Genomic DNA, 19455 nt, shown 5'->3' on the forward strand with positions numbered 1-19455 from the left:
CACCTGGGATGAAAGGCAGACACCTGTGGTAAGATCCTAGGTCAGCCTCATGACTGTTCTTCAAAACAAAAAAAATGTTGTTCTGTGCATTTACTTTTTTGAAGGAAAATCTAGTTGAATTTCTCAATAATCTAATGTCACTAACTGTACTGTATAATATGCGTATATGGGGAAATCAGGTATTAATTTTCAAAACATATGGCCATAGATAAATTATTGTTTCCAGAGTAAGTCTCAGTAGAGAGTCAATGTACCATACCCTAATATATAGCAAATTTCCTTTCATTATATGCAATTATAGATTCTGCTCTCAAGTTAAGAGTGTACTTTTGAGGATGTAAAACTTTTGTCCAGAATGTTTTGAAGGAATGATGGTAAATTTAGAAGGATGGTTATTTCTCAGATGTCTTTTATAATGCTGATTCATTACATGCAGCAGCAATTTAAGGATATAGTAATATTCCCATTGGTAGATTACTTAAAAAAGAAGCCTTTTATCTTAAAAACCTAATGTCATGTATAAGAAAGCACATTAGAAGAAAGTGATAGAAGAGATTCGAAAATTATGTAATTGATACACCTTAAGAAATGTAGAATTATATTACAGCCCCTTGATAAGTATAAAAATGGATAATGGATTTTAGCTGTAGCACATTTTCTCAAGACATTGTTTTCAATAGCAACTTAGTATAATGGCAGACATTGGTGCTTCACTCGTCATGTGACTTGGAGCTAGTCATTTAATTTTCCTTGGCCTCGATTTTAACCTTTGCAAAATGAAAGACTTGAACCAGTTCTCAAAAGACCCAAAGAATAGGTGTTGGACAGGCATACTGTATGGTCATAAAAAAAGACAGAAAACTAATTGACTCACATGGAGCTTACATTCACATTTGTTCTGCAAAGCAATAAATGGATCCTAATTAGCTCTCTGGCTGGTTAACATTATCTTGTGGCACTGAGAACTATTACTGTGAAATTCAAATGTCATTGGACAGGACAGTCAGCTTCATCAGAACTTGTTCTAAAATGTCTTTTTCTGTTCGTCCTTCTTTTTCATGCCCGAACACAGTACCAGTATCTTTTGGCCTATGACACCCGCAAGAATGAGACTATTTCTGTGGCTATGAACCCCACATTCATCTGGAACAACCAAAAACTTCCTAACGATATTCCAGGCCAGGGTAAGATATCCGTAGTGAATTTTCTTTGCTTAAAATTGTTTTTCTGATAAGGAGAGTAAATTCTATAGTTTATGCAATGAGCCTGAGTTTTTTGTTTTGCTTATTGTCTGAATTATATTTGCCAGGTTTGTAAATGAGGATTTCCCTGCACAACAAATGATATTATAGTTCTGATCCAACACTGAAAATATTTCTATTCGAACTTTAGTTATACCTATCTTTAATATGTATCCTACTGACCTTTTGACATAAATTATCCTGTAGAAAGCTAGGTTTGACAATTGGCAAAAGGAACACAGCGACATAGATTTTTACTCCATGTACACACTATTGCAATCAACTCAAAGAATACATATTTCAGCAAGGAATACTTGATGTCATCAGGCTGAGGGGTGGTCAATAAGCATGGCCTCTGAAGTCTCCCCCATCCCCTCATAGGACACATACGTGGGTTATAATGATGGCTATCCACCTATTTAAGATGAGGTACTATCATGTCATGGAAAGCCCTAATAGGACCAGGCGTTCACCCATGCAGGCTACAGTACAACATTGGCCATTACTGACAGGGCCAGCCAAGTGTGTCCTGGGCAACACGGTCTCAGGACAGTCTGTCTTTGACAGGCTTGGTCAAGGAGTGAACAGTAAGTAATTCCATGTTAACTAATCTATTTTTTAATTTGGACAAGTATTTATGCCCAAAGATGGAAAAAAGAAAAAAAAGTGGAAAAACCCTTAGTAGAATGACTTAGAATATTATAATCATAAATGAAGCATCACACAACCAATGAAAAACAATTATTTACAAAGAGGGAAAAAGACTTATATTGTAAAGTAATAAGAAAATACAGCTTTTTAATTTAAGAATCTAACTTTGCAAAACAATATATAGAAAAAAGACTGTAGAAAATATGCTAACATGCTAATAGTATTTGCCTCTGAGTGATAGGATCCTAGAGGATTTTTTTGGTTTTTATATTTTTCTTAATTTTCCAAATTTTCCATAGTGACTCTGTATTAATTTACCATTTAAAAATATTAAAAATTATAAACTAGAAATATTTCTATCACAGCCCTGCTCTACAGACAGCAACTTTGAAATATTGATCTGACTTAAAGAAAACAGTTCTAGTTTGATGAGTTTGCTTGTGTTAAAGCTGTAAGTAGGTTTCCAGTCATAGTGAGCTCCATGAGTCAAATTTGGTTCAAAATGATCCCTGTGTTTTTATCCAATAAGCATGAGCAGTTGACTGAAGCAAAGAGGGAGATGGGAAGTGAGGATCCCATTCTTCTAAACTATAAGCAGTCCTGAACTGACTTCAGATTTACTGTTAGCATTGCTTTTTAAAGTTGATTTCTTTTCTATAGCAAACTTTTTTTATATTTCTGGAACAATCTTCAAGCTCCCTAGGTTTCACACCAAACTTGACTTCTGAAATATATCTCCTTTCTCACAGACTTCAGCAACTTTCTACTTCTTCCTTTTGTAACTTTTTTAGTTAGAATTATTTTTTCTTTCTCCTTAATTACCACTCTCAGTGACAATATTGGGTTTGGATTTTTAATCTGTTTCTTTAAGAGGTTTAAGATATTTTGGTTATTGAATAGAAGGTCTGTGCTTTGTAAGCACTAAACTTCTCAAAAAGTAATTTTTGAGAGAGTTCTCATTATTTACCTAAAAGAGATCACATTAAATATTCTTATTATATATGACAGGAGCATTGCATCATCCTGGACAATTTCACTTCATCTTCAGTTAACTAGAAAATTCAGTTACCCAAAGCTTTTCATTACTCAACTGTTACTACATTTAGTTTTAAACTTTACAAATAAAGTAACTCAATCTTTCAAATAGTATGCAAATAAGATAGTCACATTTGGCCTTTTATCTGTGTACCCAACTGCCAACTGAGTAACAAACTTTCATCTGGAGATTACACCGTCCATCTTTTCATTAATTCAGCAAAGATTTACCTAGTGCCAGGTGAGATTCTAAGCACCTGGGACAGCAATGGACAACACAGATTTGGTTCCTGTTCCCATCCAAGCCTTCATCCTCTGCTTTCTGGGTTATAATAGCATCCAGCTGACTTCCTGCTTCAGTCCTGCCTCCAGCACACCTCCAATCCCCCCAGCACTGCCACCAGAATGACAGTATGATCCCATTCAGATTTCCACACTGTTGTTAACACTTCATTTGACAGCACCAATTTTCCTACAGAATAAAGTGCAAGTGACTTATTATAGCACAAAACATCCATAATCTTCCACATCTCAAGCCTTTTCATCTTACCTGAAACCCCTTCCCCACTCTCTCAACTTCCTCCTACTTTCTTAAAGTAAGGTACCTGCAACTTCATGCCCTGTATTCTTATTGATGCTCCTCCCTCTGACTAAAATTTACCACACTCCCATGCAACAGCTAAACAACCACTCACTCTCAGTATTTAACTCAGAGTTCACCTTTCCTAAGCTTTTTCTTAGACTCGCAGGAGATTATTGAGCTTGCCCTTATCCTACCAGACTTCTAGCGCAGTACTTATATCCCACTTACTTGTTTACACATCTTTTTATACCATATACTATGTGTGTGCGTTCCATTCTTTACTTATATTTTCTTGTCCCAACACAGTGCCTTGGAAGGAAGGAAGGAAGGAAGGAAGGGAGGGAGGGAGGGAGGGGGGGGAGGGAGGGAGGCAGGGAAGAAAGGAAGGAAAGAAGGAAAGAAGAGAAGGAACGAAGGAAGGAAGGAAGGGGAAGGAAGGAAGGAAAGAAGGAAGGAAGGAAGGAAGTCAACACTAATCTATGCAGTGTTAATTTTAATCAATTTACTTCTTTAAGTAGGAGTATCTTCCTCTTTTAATTCAGTAGATTTGTTAACTGATCCCAAGTTTCTTTCTAAGTATCATGTCATATGACCTTGGGGTTATACACTCAGTCTGCATTCACTGTGAATTACATTAAATAGAATGTGATAACTACAGCAGCCACCAGAAGGCAGCAGAAGCTTAGCCTTAGAACTAATGTGAGCCTGTGACTTATCTAATAAGCAAAACTAAAAAGTATGTTGAATTCAGAATTACTATATTATATAGTATATGGTATACTTAAATACCATAATTATATTTAGAGTAGTGAGATGTTTACACTGTGGGAAGCAGACAGGAAATGAGATGGGCTGAGGACCCACAGATAGGAGTCCCCCATATTCCCTCCAATTCATGTTCTAGTCCAGGGGATGTGTAATTTTAGGAGATGAATGAGTAGAATCACCTACCTTGTTGAAACTGCATTTCTTACACTCACTTTTGTTTTCTGTGTGGGGTTGGGGATATGAGAGTGGAGGTAGTGGTAATGGTGGTGGTGATGGAAATGGTGATTATAGTAATAAACAGAATTGACTAAAGTCAGATGTGCCCACGATGCTATTAATGCTATTAACTCCAAGTTACTAATAATTTGTTTCTGTCCTGATGAGACTAGAAATCCAGAGCTCATGCTTTCACTGTTACAAGTTTCCCCTTACCAAAAACATGATACTAAGCAGAGGCAAAGTCATATGTTAGCAAAGCATCAATCCTTCCAATTAACCCCTAATAGAAAGGTGCTACAATATTAACCCCAAGCCAAACCCTCTAACTCAAAAAAAAAAAAAAGTTAGTTCATTAGAAGGACATAATGTGATGAAATAAATACAGTTTAAAAATACATGTGACGTGTGAGATAAGTCTAAAGGCATAAGAGTCTTTTGTTGTTGTTTTTTAATATAAACTTATTTACACATTTGGGCATTTTTTCCTTACCTCTTCTCAGACAGTGACATTAGCAGGGCCAATTTTTTTTTTTCAATCATTTATTTATTCCACCATTATTTATTGATACATTACCAGGGACGAGGTCTTCTGCTGGATGCTAAAGATACCAGGATGAACAAGTAAGACATGGACCAAGCCCTCAAGGGTCTATATTTTGGTGCCATGAGAGAGAACAGTGTTAGGTGTTGAGGTGCTATGCTTTTTGTGTTGTTGTTTTTTTGTTTTGGCTTTCAGGAGGAAATATTATCTTACCTGAACCTTCCAGCACTTAGTATCATGGTAAAGGCAGGTGTTTAATAAATATTTGTTAAATGAATTAGTCTGAGAGTGAAGGGTGATTCCGACATGAAGGATGAAGGAAGAAGGGAGAGGGGAGACACCTTGCGGACAGTTGACTAGCTACTATGATGTGCCCAGCATTGTGTTAGATGCGATATGTGTTCGTACTCATATATAGTTTCTGCTTTTAGGAATCCCTTAAAGGGAATATTGCTCAAACTCCATTGCCAAGAACATGTTGAGCTAAATATCCTGAATCACATTCCTTCTAAAACAATAAAAAATGCTAGATTAAAAATTGATTTAAATCTTCTTATTTTTTAAATAATTTGTTTATCTTTCAATTACAATTGACATACAATATTATATTAATTTCAGCTGTACAACAGAGTGATTAGACATTTATATAACTTACGAAGTGATCACCTTGGTAAGTCTAGTACACTTCTGACACCATACATAGTCATTACAATATGACTGACTATGTTCCCTATGCTGTACTTCACATCCCGATGACTATTTTGTAACTACCAATTTGTACTTCTTAATCCCTTCACCTTTTTACCCAGAGATGCTACTTGAATAAGGAGGTCCTGAAATCTCTCGTCTCTCCAGAGACACCTTTATTAATTATATTTTTAGTGAAGAAAAATTCATGCACATGATTTAAAATCCAATGGTGGAAATATTCATAATGGAAAGTGAATATTTTCTATTATGCCTCTGTGAATCCCTAGTCTCTCAGTCAGTTCTTCGCATATTTCTAAATGGTGTGTGTACATTTCTTGATTTATAAGCTTTAGAAGTTATCTGTTTATTTTTTGCATTGTTAAATGGAAATTTAGTTCATCTTCTCTAATGCTACTTTTCTCTAACTTCTTTTTAATTTAGTTATCTCTTTTTGTCAGTACATTCATTGGGTACCTTTGTAATCTTAATTAATTAATATGTATGAGAGTCTAGTGTTGTTCTATCAACTGTATATGAAACTTCTTGCTTCCCAACTTTGTAAGATGAAGATGTTAGTGTCCCTATCCTTTCTTCTAACTCCTTCCTAACTCCCAAATTCTTTTTTTTTTTTTTTGGTCAGGGCTGATAATATATGTTTAGTAACCATAATGAAGCTCTCTGTCATTTACCTATAAGTTGATTCTGTCAGTTGGAAACTAATAAATATTTTCACTATTATTATTTGTATGAAGCTCAATAGCATGCCATGATAACACTTTTTTCTATATAACTCTAACATCCCTTTGTACCACACACACCACAAAAAGAGCAAAGAACTTTTTTTAAAAAACTCCAAATTCTCAAAATCAGGCAAAATTGTACTTTGTTTCATTTTTAGACTATGCCTTCCTTGAACATTTTCCCCTAGAGTTTTTGTTTGGATCTCTTATTTTTTTCTATAAGAAGAAACATGTCTCTTTTACCAAATTGCTATTATCATCCAGCTTCTTACACACTCTATTGCTTGGAATTCATTCCATTTTTTCTTCTTGAGCCCACTAACTTCCTAGTCGAATAGAGACCCACTGTGGCTTAAATGAACCATGAGTTTCTCGTAGTGTTGTTGTCCTTCTCAATCTAGGATTATTCCTCTGCATACTCAGATTCTGCTTCAGTATTTCTTTGGGTTGGATCCACATTTTCCTGGATTCCACTTACTCTTCTGTAAGCCTCTCAAAGTACCCCATCTACAAAACTGCACCCACGTACCAGTATTCTAATAAATAAAATCACTTACATTCTTCATTGACTTCCCACAATGACCTAGTAGAGCTTGAAAAGGACCCGCAGGCAACACTGTAATTTAGCATTCCAATCTGACTTATTTTTCTTCTGATCTGTGCTCTGTTTTAAAAAATGCTTGTCTCTTTCTTCCTCTTTGAATTCACCTTAGGTATATTGGTTTCAAGGATACCTGGTAGGCTTCCACCACCAAAATTATTTGTGTGCTGAAAGCTATTTAATGTCTTGTAACATTGGACAATTCCCATAAGAAAGAAATGAGACATACAGACTATAAGAATAGCTGAAATTAAACCACTTCCCCTGGGCACTTTCCACACAGTTTTCTTCAGAGACCAAGGACATAGGACCTATATTTTCAATGAAGAGACGAATGACGGAGAAAAAAATTTAAGAAGTCTCTCCCTTTCCCCTTCCTCAAATTACATTATATAACTACAGTCTTTGAAATGCTTTTAATCTCTTTTCAAAGATCCTTACTAATGCATTTTTCACTGTCTTTTCAGAAACAGGACCTCCAATCCTGATGATCGCTGTCTTTACTCTCGCGGGAACTATGGTCCTGCTCCTGGTCATTGCTCTCCTGGTGTTGAGGTACCTATCACCCCCTGTGTCCTGCTGTGCTCATCATTCAGAGTTGGGGAGAGGGAGAGAGAGAGAGGTCTAATGTCTGTAGATGATAACGTGTGTTCACCAAGAGGCTTCTAGACAGCTCTAAGCTCATGAAGGCATTCTACATCAAAGATGATATCAAGGACAGAGTATTATTGGGCGGATAGATTAGAGCTTTGGAATCAGAGACACCTGAACTCAAATCTCAGTTCTGGGACTTTCAGCTGTGTGGTCTTAAGCTTATTACTTAGCAACTTAAGCATGTTACTTGGCTTTATTATCGTCATCTGGACTGTTGTAAGGAGTTGAAATAAGGTATGTATACCGACTACCATATAACAGTTATTTTATAAGTGGAAATAGTTATTTTTGCTGCTTTATTGGTATATTGTGGGAAATTTCAAAGTCTCTATATTGCACAATGTTCATGCTGGAAGAGGCTTTAGAAATCATCTATTCCAAACTTCCTATTAGCATGGGGAAAGAGAGGCCCCGAAAGCCAAAGGGCTGGTCTAGAATCACATCCCTAGGTAGTGTGTCGGGCCAAAACTAGAACTCAGGCCTCCTGACCATCAGTTCCATGATTCTTCTACTCAACTTGGACATGTGAAGTGTCTAGCACAGTGCCAGAAACATAGTGTATACTCAGAGGTATTTGTTGAAGATATAAATGAATTAATGAATACCACACTACATCCTAACTGTGTATGTTACACACACAGAACTTTCTGTCCTATTATATTATCAGGATCATTTCCTAACCAAACCACACAACAATTTTCTCTATATGTCACATGCTTTGATCTATGTCACTATACTTTCTCATAGTGAGTGTCCAGTCTGTTGCATGTCAGTGAAAGTTTTCTCCAGGAAAGGAAGTAGGTTATTCTCTTCAGTCTAAAGGCTCTTGTAATTCTGTGATGCTTAGAAATATAGAAGATGATCTATGGTGTGTAGTGACCATTTAGGTGAGGGTGAGCAGAAACCAAAATTTGGGGAGAGTAGAGCCAGTCAATAGTAAGGTCACAGATGTGACCTAGAAACCAAGCCTGAATGGGTATCAGCTCAAGATGGAATAAATCACAAGGTAAGAGACAGTTACAGGTGGAAATGGGCATTTTCCATATTCTCTAAGCATGGGAAGTAGAGATAGGGCATCTTAACGGCAAGAGCATGAGGAGTTCTGGGAGACAGAGGTTACTCTCATGGTTTTCTGTTACAACAGCCTCTATAAGAAAAGCAGTGAACAGTTTATGGCATCCCCTAATTCAGTATGAATGACAGTTGGCTCTGTTAGGTCCCAAGAGTTTCCTGGGGTACAGAAATGAAAGTCTGGGAGCCTTCAAGGCCTTAACAGTCACCCTACTTTCCTCCAGGTTTTAGGGTCATAATTATTGGTCAATAATGAGCTATTTTATATGTATTTAGTAGAGGATTACTCAGTTAGATGGAAGCATAGAAAGAGAATAATCATTTCTGCTTAAGGGACTTTAAGGAAGACATCATGAATAACCTTGAGAAGGTGAGTCGGGGTTTGTCAAATGACCACAAGCAAAGGCACACTCCTGGACATGCAAATAGGTCTATGTAAAAGAATATATTAATAGATTCTAGAAGCAGACACAAGCAAACATGAGAACTTAGAATATGATAGAGGTGACAGTACAAGTCACTTGGGAAATGATGTTGGGCAGTAAACTTTCAACATGAAAAAAATGAAATTGAAACCCTACCTGAAACTATGCAGAACGATGAAGTCCATTCCATAGGGAGTTTTAAATAGATAAGGACCTAAATGTGAAAACCAAACTTCAAAACTTAGATAAAATGAATAAAAAATGACTTTATGATCTCAGGTTTGGAAAGCATTTCTCAGTCAAGATAAAAAAGTCATAAAAGAAAAAAATATAACCATGGCCATAATAACATATACCACAAAGTTAGAGTAAACAAACTAGAAGAAGGTATTTCTAACACATAACAGGACAACAGATTTGTTTTGTAGCCTATATAAGGAACTCATATTGGTTAATAAGGAAAAGACAGTGCCGTAGAAAAAAAACAGGCAAAATTATGAATAGACAATTCTATATAATTCTATACATTCTATAAAACAGCTAGAAAATATTTGAAAAGATACATAATCTCTCTAGTAATCAAGAAAATAAAGTGCAAAGCAACAATTAAATACCATTTCACACACATCATAATGGTATAAAACATGTTTAACAATAGCAAATGTTAAGAATATGGAGGAAACAGGAATTCTCATAATGGGAGGGTACTTGGGGAAGAAATTTGGCAATATCTGTAAATTTGAAAGTATGCATCTTCTACAACCCAAGAATTCTACTTTATTCCTATTTTATGGTGGAAACAATTACAAAATTTTGACATTTAGAATATGGAATGTATGTTGTTACAATTTCTCTGTGCTTTTGTATTTCCTTTATACATATATTTTAAGGCACAGATGCATTAGAGGAACTGACTTATTTAGGAATCTGGTGTATTCTCTGGTGGTCTAAAAATGAACATTTGTGCCTGTCAAGATTATTAGTATAAAATATTTTTCTATCCTCTTTTTTTCACTCACTCTTTCCAAGTCATCAGTTCAAGTTCTTTATTACAATGAAGGACTGACTGTCTTAGTGAAGGACCTGAGAAAGTGAAACAAAAAGGGAAAAAAAGAATATAAAAGGCCATCAGAAATCCTTGCAAGTACACTAATTGCCAGCACCCAGCAGAGTGGAGAACGTAGAGTTACACTATTGGACTAGCCTTACTCACCACATATCTACTTGAGAATATCAGAGTTCTAAATTTCTCCCAGCTGAATTGCATGAACACTAATAAAAACCTATTGACTGGTTCTATTCCTTTCACAGAAAATATAAAAAAGAAAACGAACGTCGCCAGAAAAAATGGTCTCACATTCCTCCTGAAAATATCTTTCCTCTGGAGACCAATGAGACCAACCATGTTAGCCTGAAGGTAAGGCATGCCTTACCTGTTGAAGAATTCTATCTAGAGCTGGTGCAACTTGCCAGGCATTTGACAAGACATTGGTAGCGTGCTAGGAAATGTGCCAAGGCTCCCATGTTTTCTAATTCTCAGCTTCCTGTTTTTCCCTCGATTCTCTATTGCCCTAAGTATCACCTAATTGATCCAAAGAACACTTCAATGGAGGCTGAGGTATGGTGTGTCACTCACTCTTCGCATCTGGCCCAGAAGAGAAATGCACAGAACACTGAGAATCTGTCACGGAAGGGATGTAGGAATGGGTAGGGCATTTGAGCTCCCCTAAACCTTGGCTACTGATCTACCCATACAAGGACCTATGACTTATCTTGCTCATTGCTGAAGAAGAGGCCGCTGCTGGTATTTGCCCACGTTCTCCCTCAGCCAGGAAATAGCAGCAGCAGCCAGTAATAGCAACTCACTTTCATTTGCCACCGTCAACGCTGTATGTTGTCTTGTCTATTCCTCACAAGGAATTCATGAGTTGACCTTTGTCATCATAACTTTGCTGATGAGAAAACTGAAGGACAAAGGGTTAAGAAACAGCACAGGGTCACATACAGCTAGTGAGGAATATTACTGCAAATTATAAGAGTTCACACTTACTGAGTGCTTCTTATATGCCAGGTGCAGTGACCCCTTTCAGCTTCCCCTGAACCCTGTGAGATGACAGGGCTAGAATTTCAAGAACACGGCTGTGATTTGAACCTAGTTTAATTATTAAGCCTAAGATTTTAACATCTACCATATACCATATTCTTATCAAAGTTTTTATACCAAAGAATACTAAGAGGAGATGGACACCCAGAACCTCCACATGAAGGAATTAGTGGGGCCAAGACAATAAGATAGGACAGTGTGACTTGAGATGCCTCCCTGCCTAAAACCAGCAAAAGTAAAATTGCAGCATGGGTCAGTGCTGCCCTCGGAGCCTCTCTGCCAGCTCTCGGCACTCCGCACCAGTCCCTGCATGCTACGCTCGAATGGCTCAGATCCCGCATAGCTGTACATGGACTCAGGGTTCCTTTCCTCCAGAAATGCCCTCACGCTCTAAAGTGACCGTCCTGTTGCATTCTGGACCTCACACATAAACATGCTATTCACAAAGACTTCTATCACAGGTAAATGTCAGGGTGATGTTGATCTTTTGGAAATTCACAGTAAGGTGTAAATGACCATAAGACTATTGGATTTCCCAAGGAAGAATTTGTTGAACTAAATGACTAATTGACTTTATCTAGAAACGGGAAAGGAGAACTTTAAAAGGAGTGAATGCTCCCCACCTCTAGTACACACCAAGCTGGGCTCCCGCGTGGTCCACCTCTGTCCAAGCCCAGCCATGGTTCCATTCCTCACACGCTTTCTCCACTACCTCATAAACCCCATATTTCATATTTGTTCTTTTGGATTAAGCCTAAATTATTATGTCTCTGTGTGTCTTCTTAAAATATAAACATTCCTAGATATATAACCCCAGAGATATCTTGTCAGACATTACAGACTTTTTAATGAGTTAATCCATCAATTAACTACTCACTGGGCTCAGGAATAGGTCTTTGGGACAGTAAACAAAAAGGAGGGAAGCTAGAAGTGATTCAGAATATGAGGAGTCATTGTTACTCTGAGTGTCAGACAGTCTGGGGAGCAGGCAGGCCAGGAATTGGCTGTAAGGAAGGTCTTCAGGAAGGGCAGCCAAAGTCAGCAAGAGAGGAAGATGCCACCCAGCCAGACTCACTGATGGCAGAGATAAGGAAGCAAGACTAAGGGACGAGATGACATAGTCACACATCCCTGTACTCAGACAGAAAGGGTCAGAAAGCCAAAGTAGCCAGACAAAGAAAGAAGTCAAGAAACCAAAGGGGTGGAGTTTGACAGAAGAAAATGATAAGGATGATGGTAACTCATTTGAGGATAAAACGCTGTCGTTGGCAAGAAAATTTCACAAATTTTGTCTCAATTGATCCCTAAGTATCCCTATGAGTTAGGGTTACCCAGATAAGGTACTGAGGTTCAAATAGTGTAAATCACCTGAGGCCTGAGACAATAAAAACAAAACTGGACAAGAAGGCAAGATCAGGTTCTGATACATGCTCATGTGACATTTAGTGTCATTGGTCCCTTTTGTGCTTCATTTGTAAAATGGAAAAAAAAAAAAGGAGAAGGGAAGAAAACTGACATTTATTCATCTGCATTGTACCAGACATTGTACTTGCGACTTGACATAATTTATTTCACTCACATTTCAAAGTGTCCCTAAGAGGTAAAATTTAGCCAATATTATCACAGGTTTTCATGAGAGTCAAATTGAAAGAGACAGTAGTTCTCAACCTTCTTTCTGCATTTTGACCTGAAGTCTGGCAGACCAAAAGCTATTTTTGACCTGCAAGTGTGTGTGTGTGTGTGTGTGTGTGTGTGTGTGTGTGTGTGTTTCAATATTTACCAGCGTTTTTGGTTTTTACTGTTATAATTATTCATTTTTCAATAATTATTGACAATCAATATTATTTTATATTAGTTTCAGGAGTACAGCATAGTAATATTTACCATCTTTTAAAATGAACTGCCAAATACAAAAATCTTGGAATGGCACAGAAAAATCCATATTACCAGCTTCTCTTGACACAGCAGATGATCTAGCACCTCTAGCCTGCACCCAGAACTGATGGGGCTTCCCCCCTCAGACATCTGGCCCTGTGTCTTAGCTTGCATTGCTATTTGGGCCCTTAGGCATGAGTTTGCAATTCAAATGTGCAACATGTTCCCCTACAAGTATGTAGCTACAGGCTACATACAGATGCTCTTAGGGGAACATGCTGTAAGAGCATCTGCATGATTCCCAATAGAAGGGGAGCAGGAGGAGAAGGAAGCAAAGAAAATCCATGGCTAAAGTAGACCACATGAAGAAGGGAGGAAAAAATAGAACCTAAGAGGAAGGGAGGAAAACCCAGTTAAGCATGACAGTGGTAGCTACCTAGAAAGAAGATACTTTGGTGTAGAGGAAAGACCAGTATTGAGGGAAACAAGTCCATTGTAGCAGTTTTTCTGGGAGCGTGCCTACTGTGCTGTGAGCGAACAACAGATACACCCCACCTGGCAGAGTCTCTTAGCCTTTGACTGGCGGTGGATGGAATAAGATGTGAAGCTTCTGGAATAATTAGTCTTTTCTTGTGCAGATCGATGATGACAAGAGACGAGACACAATTCAGAGACTACGACAGTGCAAATATGACAAAAAGGTAAGTAAGTATAGTCTCCCCTGCTTCTCTGAACTCTCAGTTACAGGTATGTTCTGGGCCTTGTGACTCATGGTTGCCTCACTTCTGATGTTGGCAGTGGGAGTGGGTGCCTGAGTTGCTTCCAGAGGCTGTTCTCCAAGCCTTTCACAAGGATGAGAAGGGCTCTGCTTCAAGGGTTACAAAACTCACAATCCTGGGAAAATTAAAGGCCACATAGAATTTTTAAGAGGGGTGGAGTATAGGAAACAAAATGAGAAAATAAGAGATTCAGAGCAGTCCACACAACCCTACTATTATATTTGGCTCTTTGCAGTGGGAATATGACAGCTCTTCATGGGGCTTTGTATGTATCTCCCTTCCTCCTTTCCCTCCTTCTTTCCTTCCTTTCTTCCTTCCCTTCTTTCCTAACTTTCTTCCTTCCTTTCATTTAGTCATTCTTAAAGAAACATTCAAACCTGAGCCTCTCACATCCCAGGTACTAGGCATCAGAGATAAAAACATCAACAAAATACTGTCACTCTCAAGAGCTTACAGTATAGTGGGAAGATAGATACACAAATTATTATAATATGCACAGTCATGCTACATTATCTTCTTAATTCAATTAATCTTTGCAGAGAGTAATTCTAAAGGATCTCATGCACAATGATGGCAATTTCACAGAGAAACAGAAGATAGAATTGAACAAGGTATGTGTCCTTTGCTTGAAACTTTTAAGTGAGAAATAGCTTCACTCCATTTTCCGTAAGCACTGAGGTCCGTGGTTTAGCAAGGCATTATTGGGGATTCTGACAGAGGTGCCCTCAGGTCAAGAAACGGGTTGCTATACTTGTTGAAAATTCTACCAAAAGATGTTGAAGAGTGATGTTTGATGGTGTAAAACATGTTGGAAGTCTACTAGCATGTCCTACAAAATGGTCCTGATATTATTTGAGAGTAGTCAGGTTTGTAATTAAGTCCCCTTGCTGACAAAAGAAAGACTGTTTAGTAAGATGTAATACAATGTGTAATAAGAAACGTACTGACGTTCCACTGTACAAAGAGCAATACATCTTCCCAAAGATTTGAAATATGGTTTGTTTTAATAGCATATTAATTTTCACTCTGATACTCCTTTCTGGCTGATTTGCTTTATAAATAAACATGTTTTCTTAGTTGCTGGAGATTGACTATTACAACCTAACCAAGTTCTACGGGACCGTGAAGCTTGATAGCATGATCTTTGGGGTGACAGAATACTGCGAGAGAGGATCTCTCCGGGTAAGGAACAACGATCATTTCCGATTTCCTGACTGGTCAACCATATGGAAAAAAAAAAATCTAATAGAAACATTAGATGTTTGCCCAGTGAAATAATATCAGAGAGTTATCAGGAAAAGTTGGTAGTTCCATATGTTACTAAACTAGATCACTCAGGTTTTGTCAATTGGTCCTATTATATCTTAAACCAACCAACCAACAAAAATATTCCAGAGCATAGACTTGAGAAACAGAGAACAGATGTGGAAAAACGATAGATTACACCTAAATTCATTTTATTTTACTTGCACACTTGCATTTGTATTCAAAGAAAAATGGATGGTCATTATGATAGCACCAAATAAACATTAGGAGACTCATTCATGAGTCCTGGTTCTGCTACTGTCTAAATTCCTACTGCCCTTTCCTTTGTGAGGGATTGAGGATGGCCCAGGTATTTGCCAGATGGGGTCAGGTATTCTGATTGAGCAAGTCCAAAGCAGAAAGAGAAAGTGAGACAGGACTAAGTCAAGTTCCTGGGAAGAACCAAGCATCGAGCTAGGAATATCAAATCATTAACTAGTTCAGAAGGGCAGGAATATACAAGAAACAATCATGTACAAGAAACAAAGTCAGGTGTGAAGCAGAAAGAGGACTGAATGGGGAAAGCATGGGAGGAGGAAGGAATTGAGGACAGTTGCTTCAAGGAGCACTGAAATATTTGAACCTTACCTTGTGCAGTTTCTGGGCATGTGTTATGAGGGCTTTCAGCCTTTTAAATACATTTGGGAAGGTGACCATATAATTTATCAGGATACTTTGAGAGTGAAAGAGGGTACTATAATAATTGTGTTGGAACAGCAGGCATAAACTGCAACTGACCTCAAGCAAACCCAGATGTGTGGGCCCCCTGCCTTTGTGCTATTTTCAGATCCAGTATCTCTTAATAACCTCAATATTCTTCCCCATCACATAGCCAGAATCCTAAGATTGGGGGAAGCAGCAGCTTTAAAGAGGTCCAGCGATTCATAATTCAACAAAATTTAAAAATAATTTTTTAAATGTAAACTACTCACTTAGAAATTTTTAATTTTTCAATAAGTTTCAATAAAAAGACATGAATACTAGCTTTCAAAATGTGCGGCATAAACTCAAATCTATCTTCAAAGACGAAGGTCATAGCCCTAAATGCTACTCTCTCTTTTACAAAAAAAAAGTAATCTAAATATTCAATACAAAATTTGGAAGAATAACTATGGCCTAAGGAAAGGAAATTTTCAAAATTCAATCACTATAAAACAGGTAGAATTTTAAAATGCACTCATGAGTTTTTTAAACTATAAAGCATGTAAGCCTCTCATAATAAAGTTTTGAAACAAACAAAAATACACAAAAGTGGTAATAAAAAAATAAAGCTATGAAAAAGATGCTTTCAGTTGTGAAAGAATACTTCATGATTATTAAATTATAAAATCAAAAAAGGAAAAATTTCAGAAGCAAAATAATCAGGACAATCTGACTCAAATAGTTAAAACAAAAGTAGGCCAATAACAATAGAAAAAATTGTAATGTCATTACAAATAAATCCAGATTTGGCTTAATTCTAAACTTCAATAAATAATTCTCAGTGTCTATATAAATACTGTTCTAAAGTTAAGGAAAAACATGAACGTCAAAATTAATTTAACATTCAAAGCTCACATAAAGTTAATAATAAAACATGATTAAAGACTATATTTATGAATATTGATGGAAAACATATAGAGTACTAGTAACTTGAAGCCAGTTGTATATAAGGAGCACAGTACAATAAGATGTAGTTAATTCTATGAAGGGAAAAAATACTACTTTAATGCATCATATCAAAAGGTCCAAGGAGAAAGACCACAGGAGCATTAAGTGTCTCTTGTTAGAACCATCACCATGTTAAAATAGTGAGTTCAAAATTCTAGGTCATAGAGTTCACACAAAATCCAAGAACTCTGTCTTATTGAAAGAGGACTTAGTAAACTTAAAACAAAAAAAAAACCTTAGCGTTATAAAGCTAACAGATGCAATTGATCATGTGAGCAAAAAACATAATCCTAGTGAATGAATTTCCTAACACTAATTCCTTGCTTAAAAACACTAGTGTAATTTTGGTGATATGGGACCTTTAGCCCAAAGACTTGTGGGTCAGCCTCACCAGCCCACTCTCCAGGCAGGTGTCCTCTCATTCCTTCACCCCTATCAGGTAGGTTACTATGGGTGTTTCCTTGTGGTGATAGCCACCTAATGTTTCTTAGGTAAGAAAAAAAAACAACGTATGTTCAGGAAAGCCAGGACAATGGAGTTCCAATTTGTTCCTGAGTCCAAGGCCACAGGATTAGAAGATCATTATTTGCTTGTAATAGTCTCTATATAATATCCCTCCTTGTGACAACTCATTTTCTTCCTTTCGTTTTTCTCCTGTTCAGGAAGTTTTAAATGACACAATTTCCTACCCTGATGGTACTTTCATGGATTGGGAGTTTAAGATCTCTGTTTTGTATGACATTGCTAAGGTAAGAGACCTATAAACACCAAAGACATTTATGAAAATTAAATATAGGAAAACAGATCTAGCAAACGATTCCACTTGGTGCATTGGTTTCTTCATCTGTAAAATAATAATAATAAAATAGTACCTATGTCATAGTGTTGTTGTGAGTATTTTATGAAATAACACATATGCTTCACATAAGGCCTGGTGCAAGTAATGTGTTCAACAAAGGCTCTTATTATTCTGATTATTATATTCTTTCTACTCTGGGATCGAGGCACACATATTCACAGACTTGCTGGAAATCAATCATATAAAGCTGCAGGGAAAAACAACTGAATCTTCAAAGAAAATATTAAGGACAGGCAACCATCTTGCACGAGGCAATAATAAATTTGGACATTTATATTCCCAGACATGATGAGAAAGGAAGTGGATACCAGTAACCAGGGCCTCATTCAAGAATGAAGAGTGGGTCCGCAGAATGAGCTCTTTGATACAGGCTTAAATCACCTGAAAGTCATACAGGGTTAGAATCAGTTTGAAAAATGTTACATAACCCTATTTGTAGCCACATTTCACTCCTGCGATCCAAGCTGAAAACAATTTCTGCAATGACACTTCTGGCCACCTGAGGGAAGCACACCAGACAAAAACGGGCTGTCCCTTTCAAAATAGGAGGAAAGCCATTAAATTTTAGGAACTAATCTAGCTTAGGCCCTCCCTTCAGAAAGGCAAGGCCTTATTATGCGTATTTTTGAATGGAGGTAGCAGAGGACCAGACATACCCAAAATCACAGACCAAATAACTGGTAAGCTAAAGCACTTAAAAAAAAAAAAAAGGATCAACCCTTTGTTTTATGTAACTACTTAACCTGAGTCTTTAGACATTTGCCTTTTACTGTGTCACCTAAATAGACGCAGTGCTTAGGCAAATATTAGTGCCTTAACAATATTTTTAAGTAAAGTTAATAGAACTAAATTTAAAATTTAATGGTATGAGTCTATTGACATGCTGAAATGATTTCAAAATGTCATTTCTTTAAAGTAATCAAGCAGCAGTGTCTTATCTCTTTGTTTTCTTGTCACCTAAAAATTACAGGGGATGTCATATCTACACTCCAGTAAGACAGAACTCCACGGTCGCCTGAAATCCACCAACTGTGTGGTAGACAGTAGAATGGTGGTGAAGATCACTGATTTTGGCTGCAATTCCATTTTACCTCCCAAAAAAGGTCTGTAATTAATGAAATGTTTACCAGTTTCCCACTATTTTTTTTTTTTTTAAATTTTATCACAAATCCACACAAGGTGCTCAGGACATAGTGATATGGATCAGAAAATTACTACTAGGAGCCACAAGAGGCAATAGCTAGCTCATTCTCCAGCGCTTCACCCTTGTCAGTTCTCAACCAGGCAATTGATCATGTGAGCAAAAAACATAATCCTAGTGAATGAATTTCCTAACACTAATTCCTTGCTTAAAAACACTAGTGTAATTTTGGTGATATGGGAACTTTAGCCCAAAGACCAGTGCTTCTAGAGTTGAACGAATATGGATTTCCTTCATCTATGTGTCCCCTTGATAGCATTGAGAAATCAGGAAGAACTTATTAGCTTGTGGAAGCAGAACTGAGTGAAAAAGTGGAGTAGAGCAGTAAGAGACCTCAGAAATCATCTCGTCTAACGCTCTTCCTCTCTAAAAGACAGAATTGAGGTTCAGAGAGGTGAAGAGATTTGCCCAAGAAGACAGAGCAAGGCAGAAGACCCATTTCCAAATTGTAGACATCATCCAT

At 37.2% G+C, this 19455-nt stretch overlaps 1 protein-coding gene across 1 annotated transcript in view; it reads left to right on the forward strand.

Moving 5' to 3' along the window:
* Positions 1–19455, forward strand: part of GUCY2C (guanylate cyclase 2C) — a 69551-nt gene that overhangs the window by 29672 nt on the left and 20424 nt on the right. The window contains exons 10-17 of the mRNA XM_074325985.1: positions 1073–1184; positions 7537–7624; positions 10531–10636; positions 13837–13899; positions 14517–14588; positions 15055–15159; positions 17595–17681; positions 18762–18894. Of these exons, the coding sequence (XP_074182086.1) occupies positions 1073–1184; positions 7537–7624; positions 10531–10636; positions 13837–13899; positions 14517–14588; positions 15055–15159; positions 17595–17681; positions 18762–18894 (766 nt within the window). The remainder of the gene's footprint in view (positions 1–1072; positions 1185–7536; positions 7625–10530; positions 10637–13836; positions 13900–14516; positions 14589–15054; positions 15160–17594; positions 17682–18761; positions 18895–19455) is intronic.

This window comes from Rhinolophus sinicus, linkage group LG02, assembly GCF_036562045.2.
Source record: "Rhinolophus sinicus isolate RSC01 linkage group LG02, ASM3656204v1, whole genome shotgun sequence".
Classification (NCBI taxonomy): Eukaryota; Metazoa; Chordata; class Mammalia; order Chiroptera; family Rhinolophidae; genus Rhinolophus; species Rhinolophus sinicus.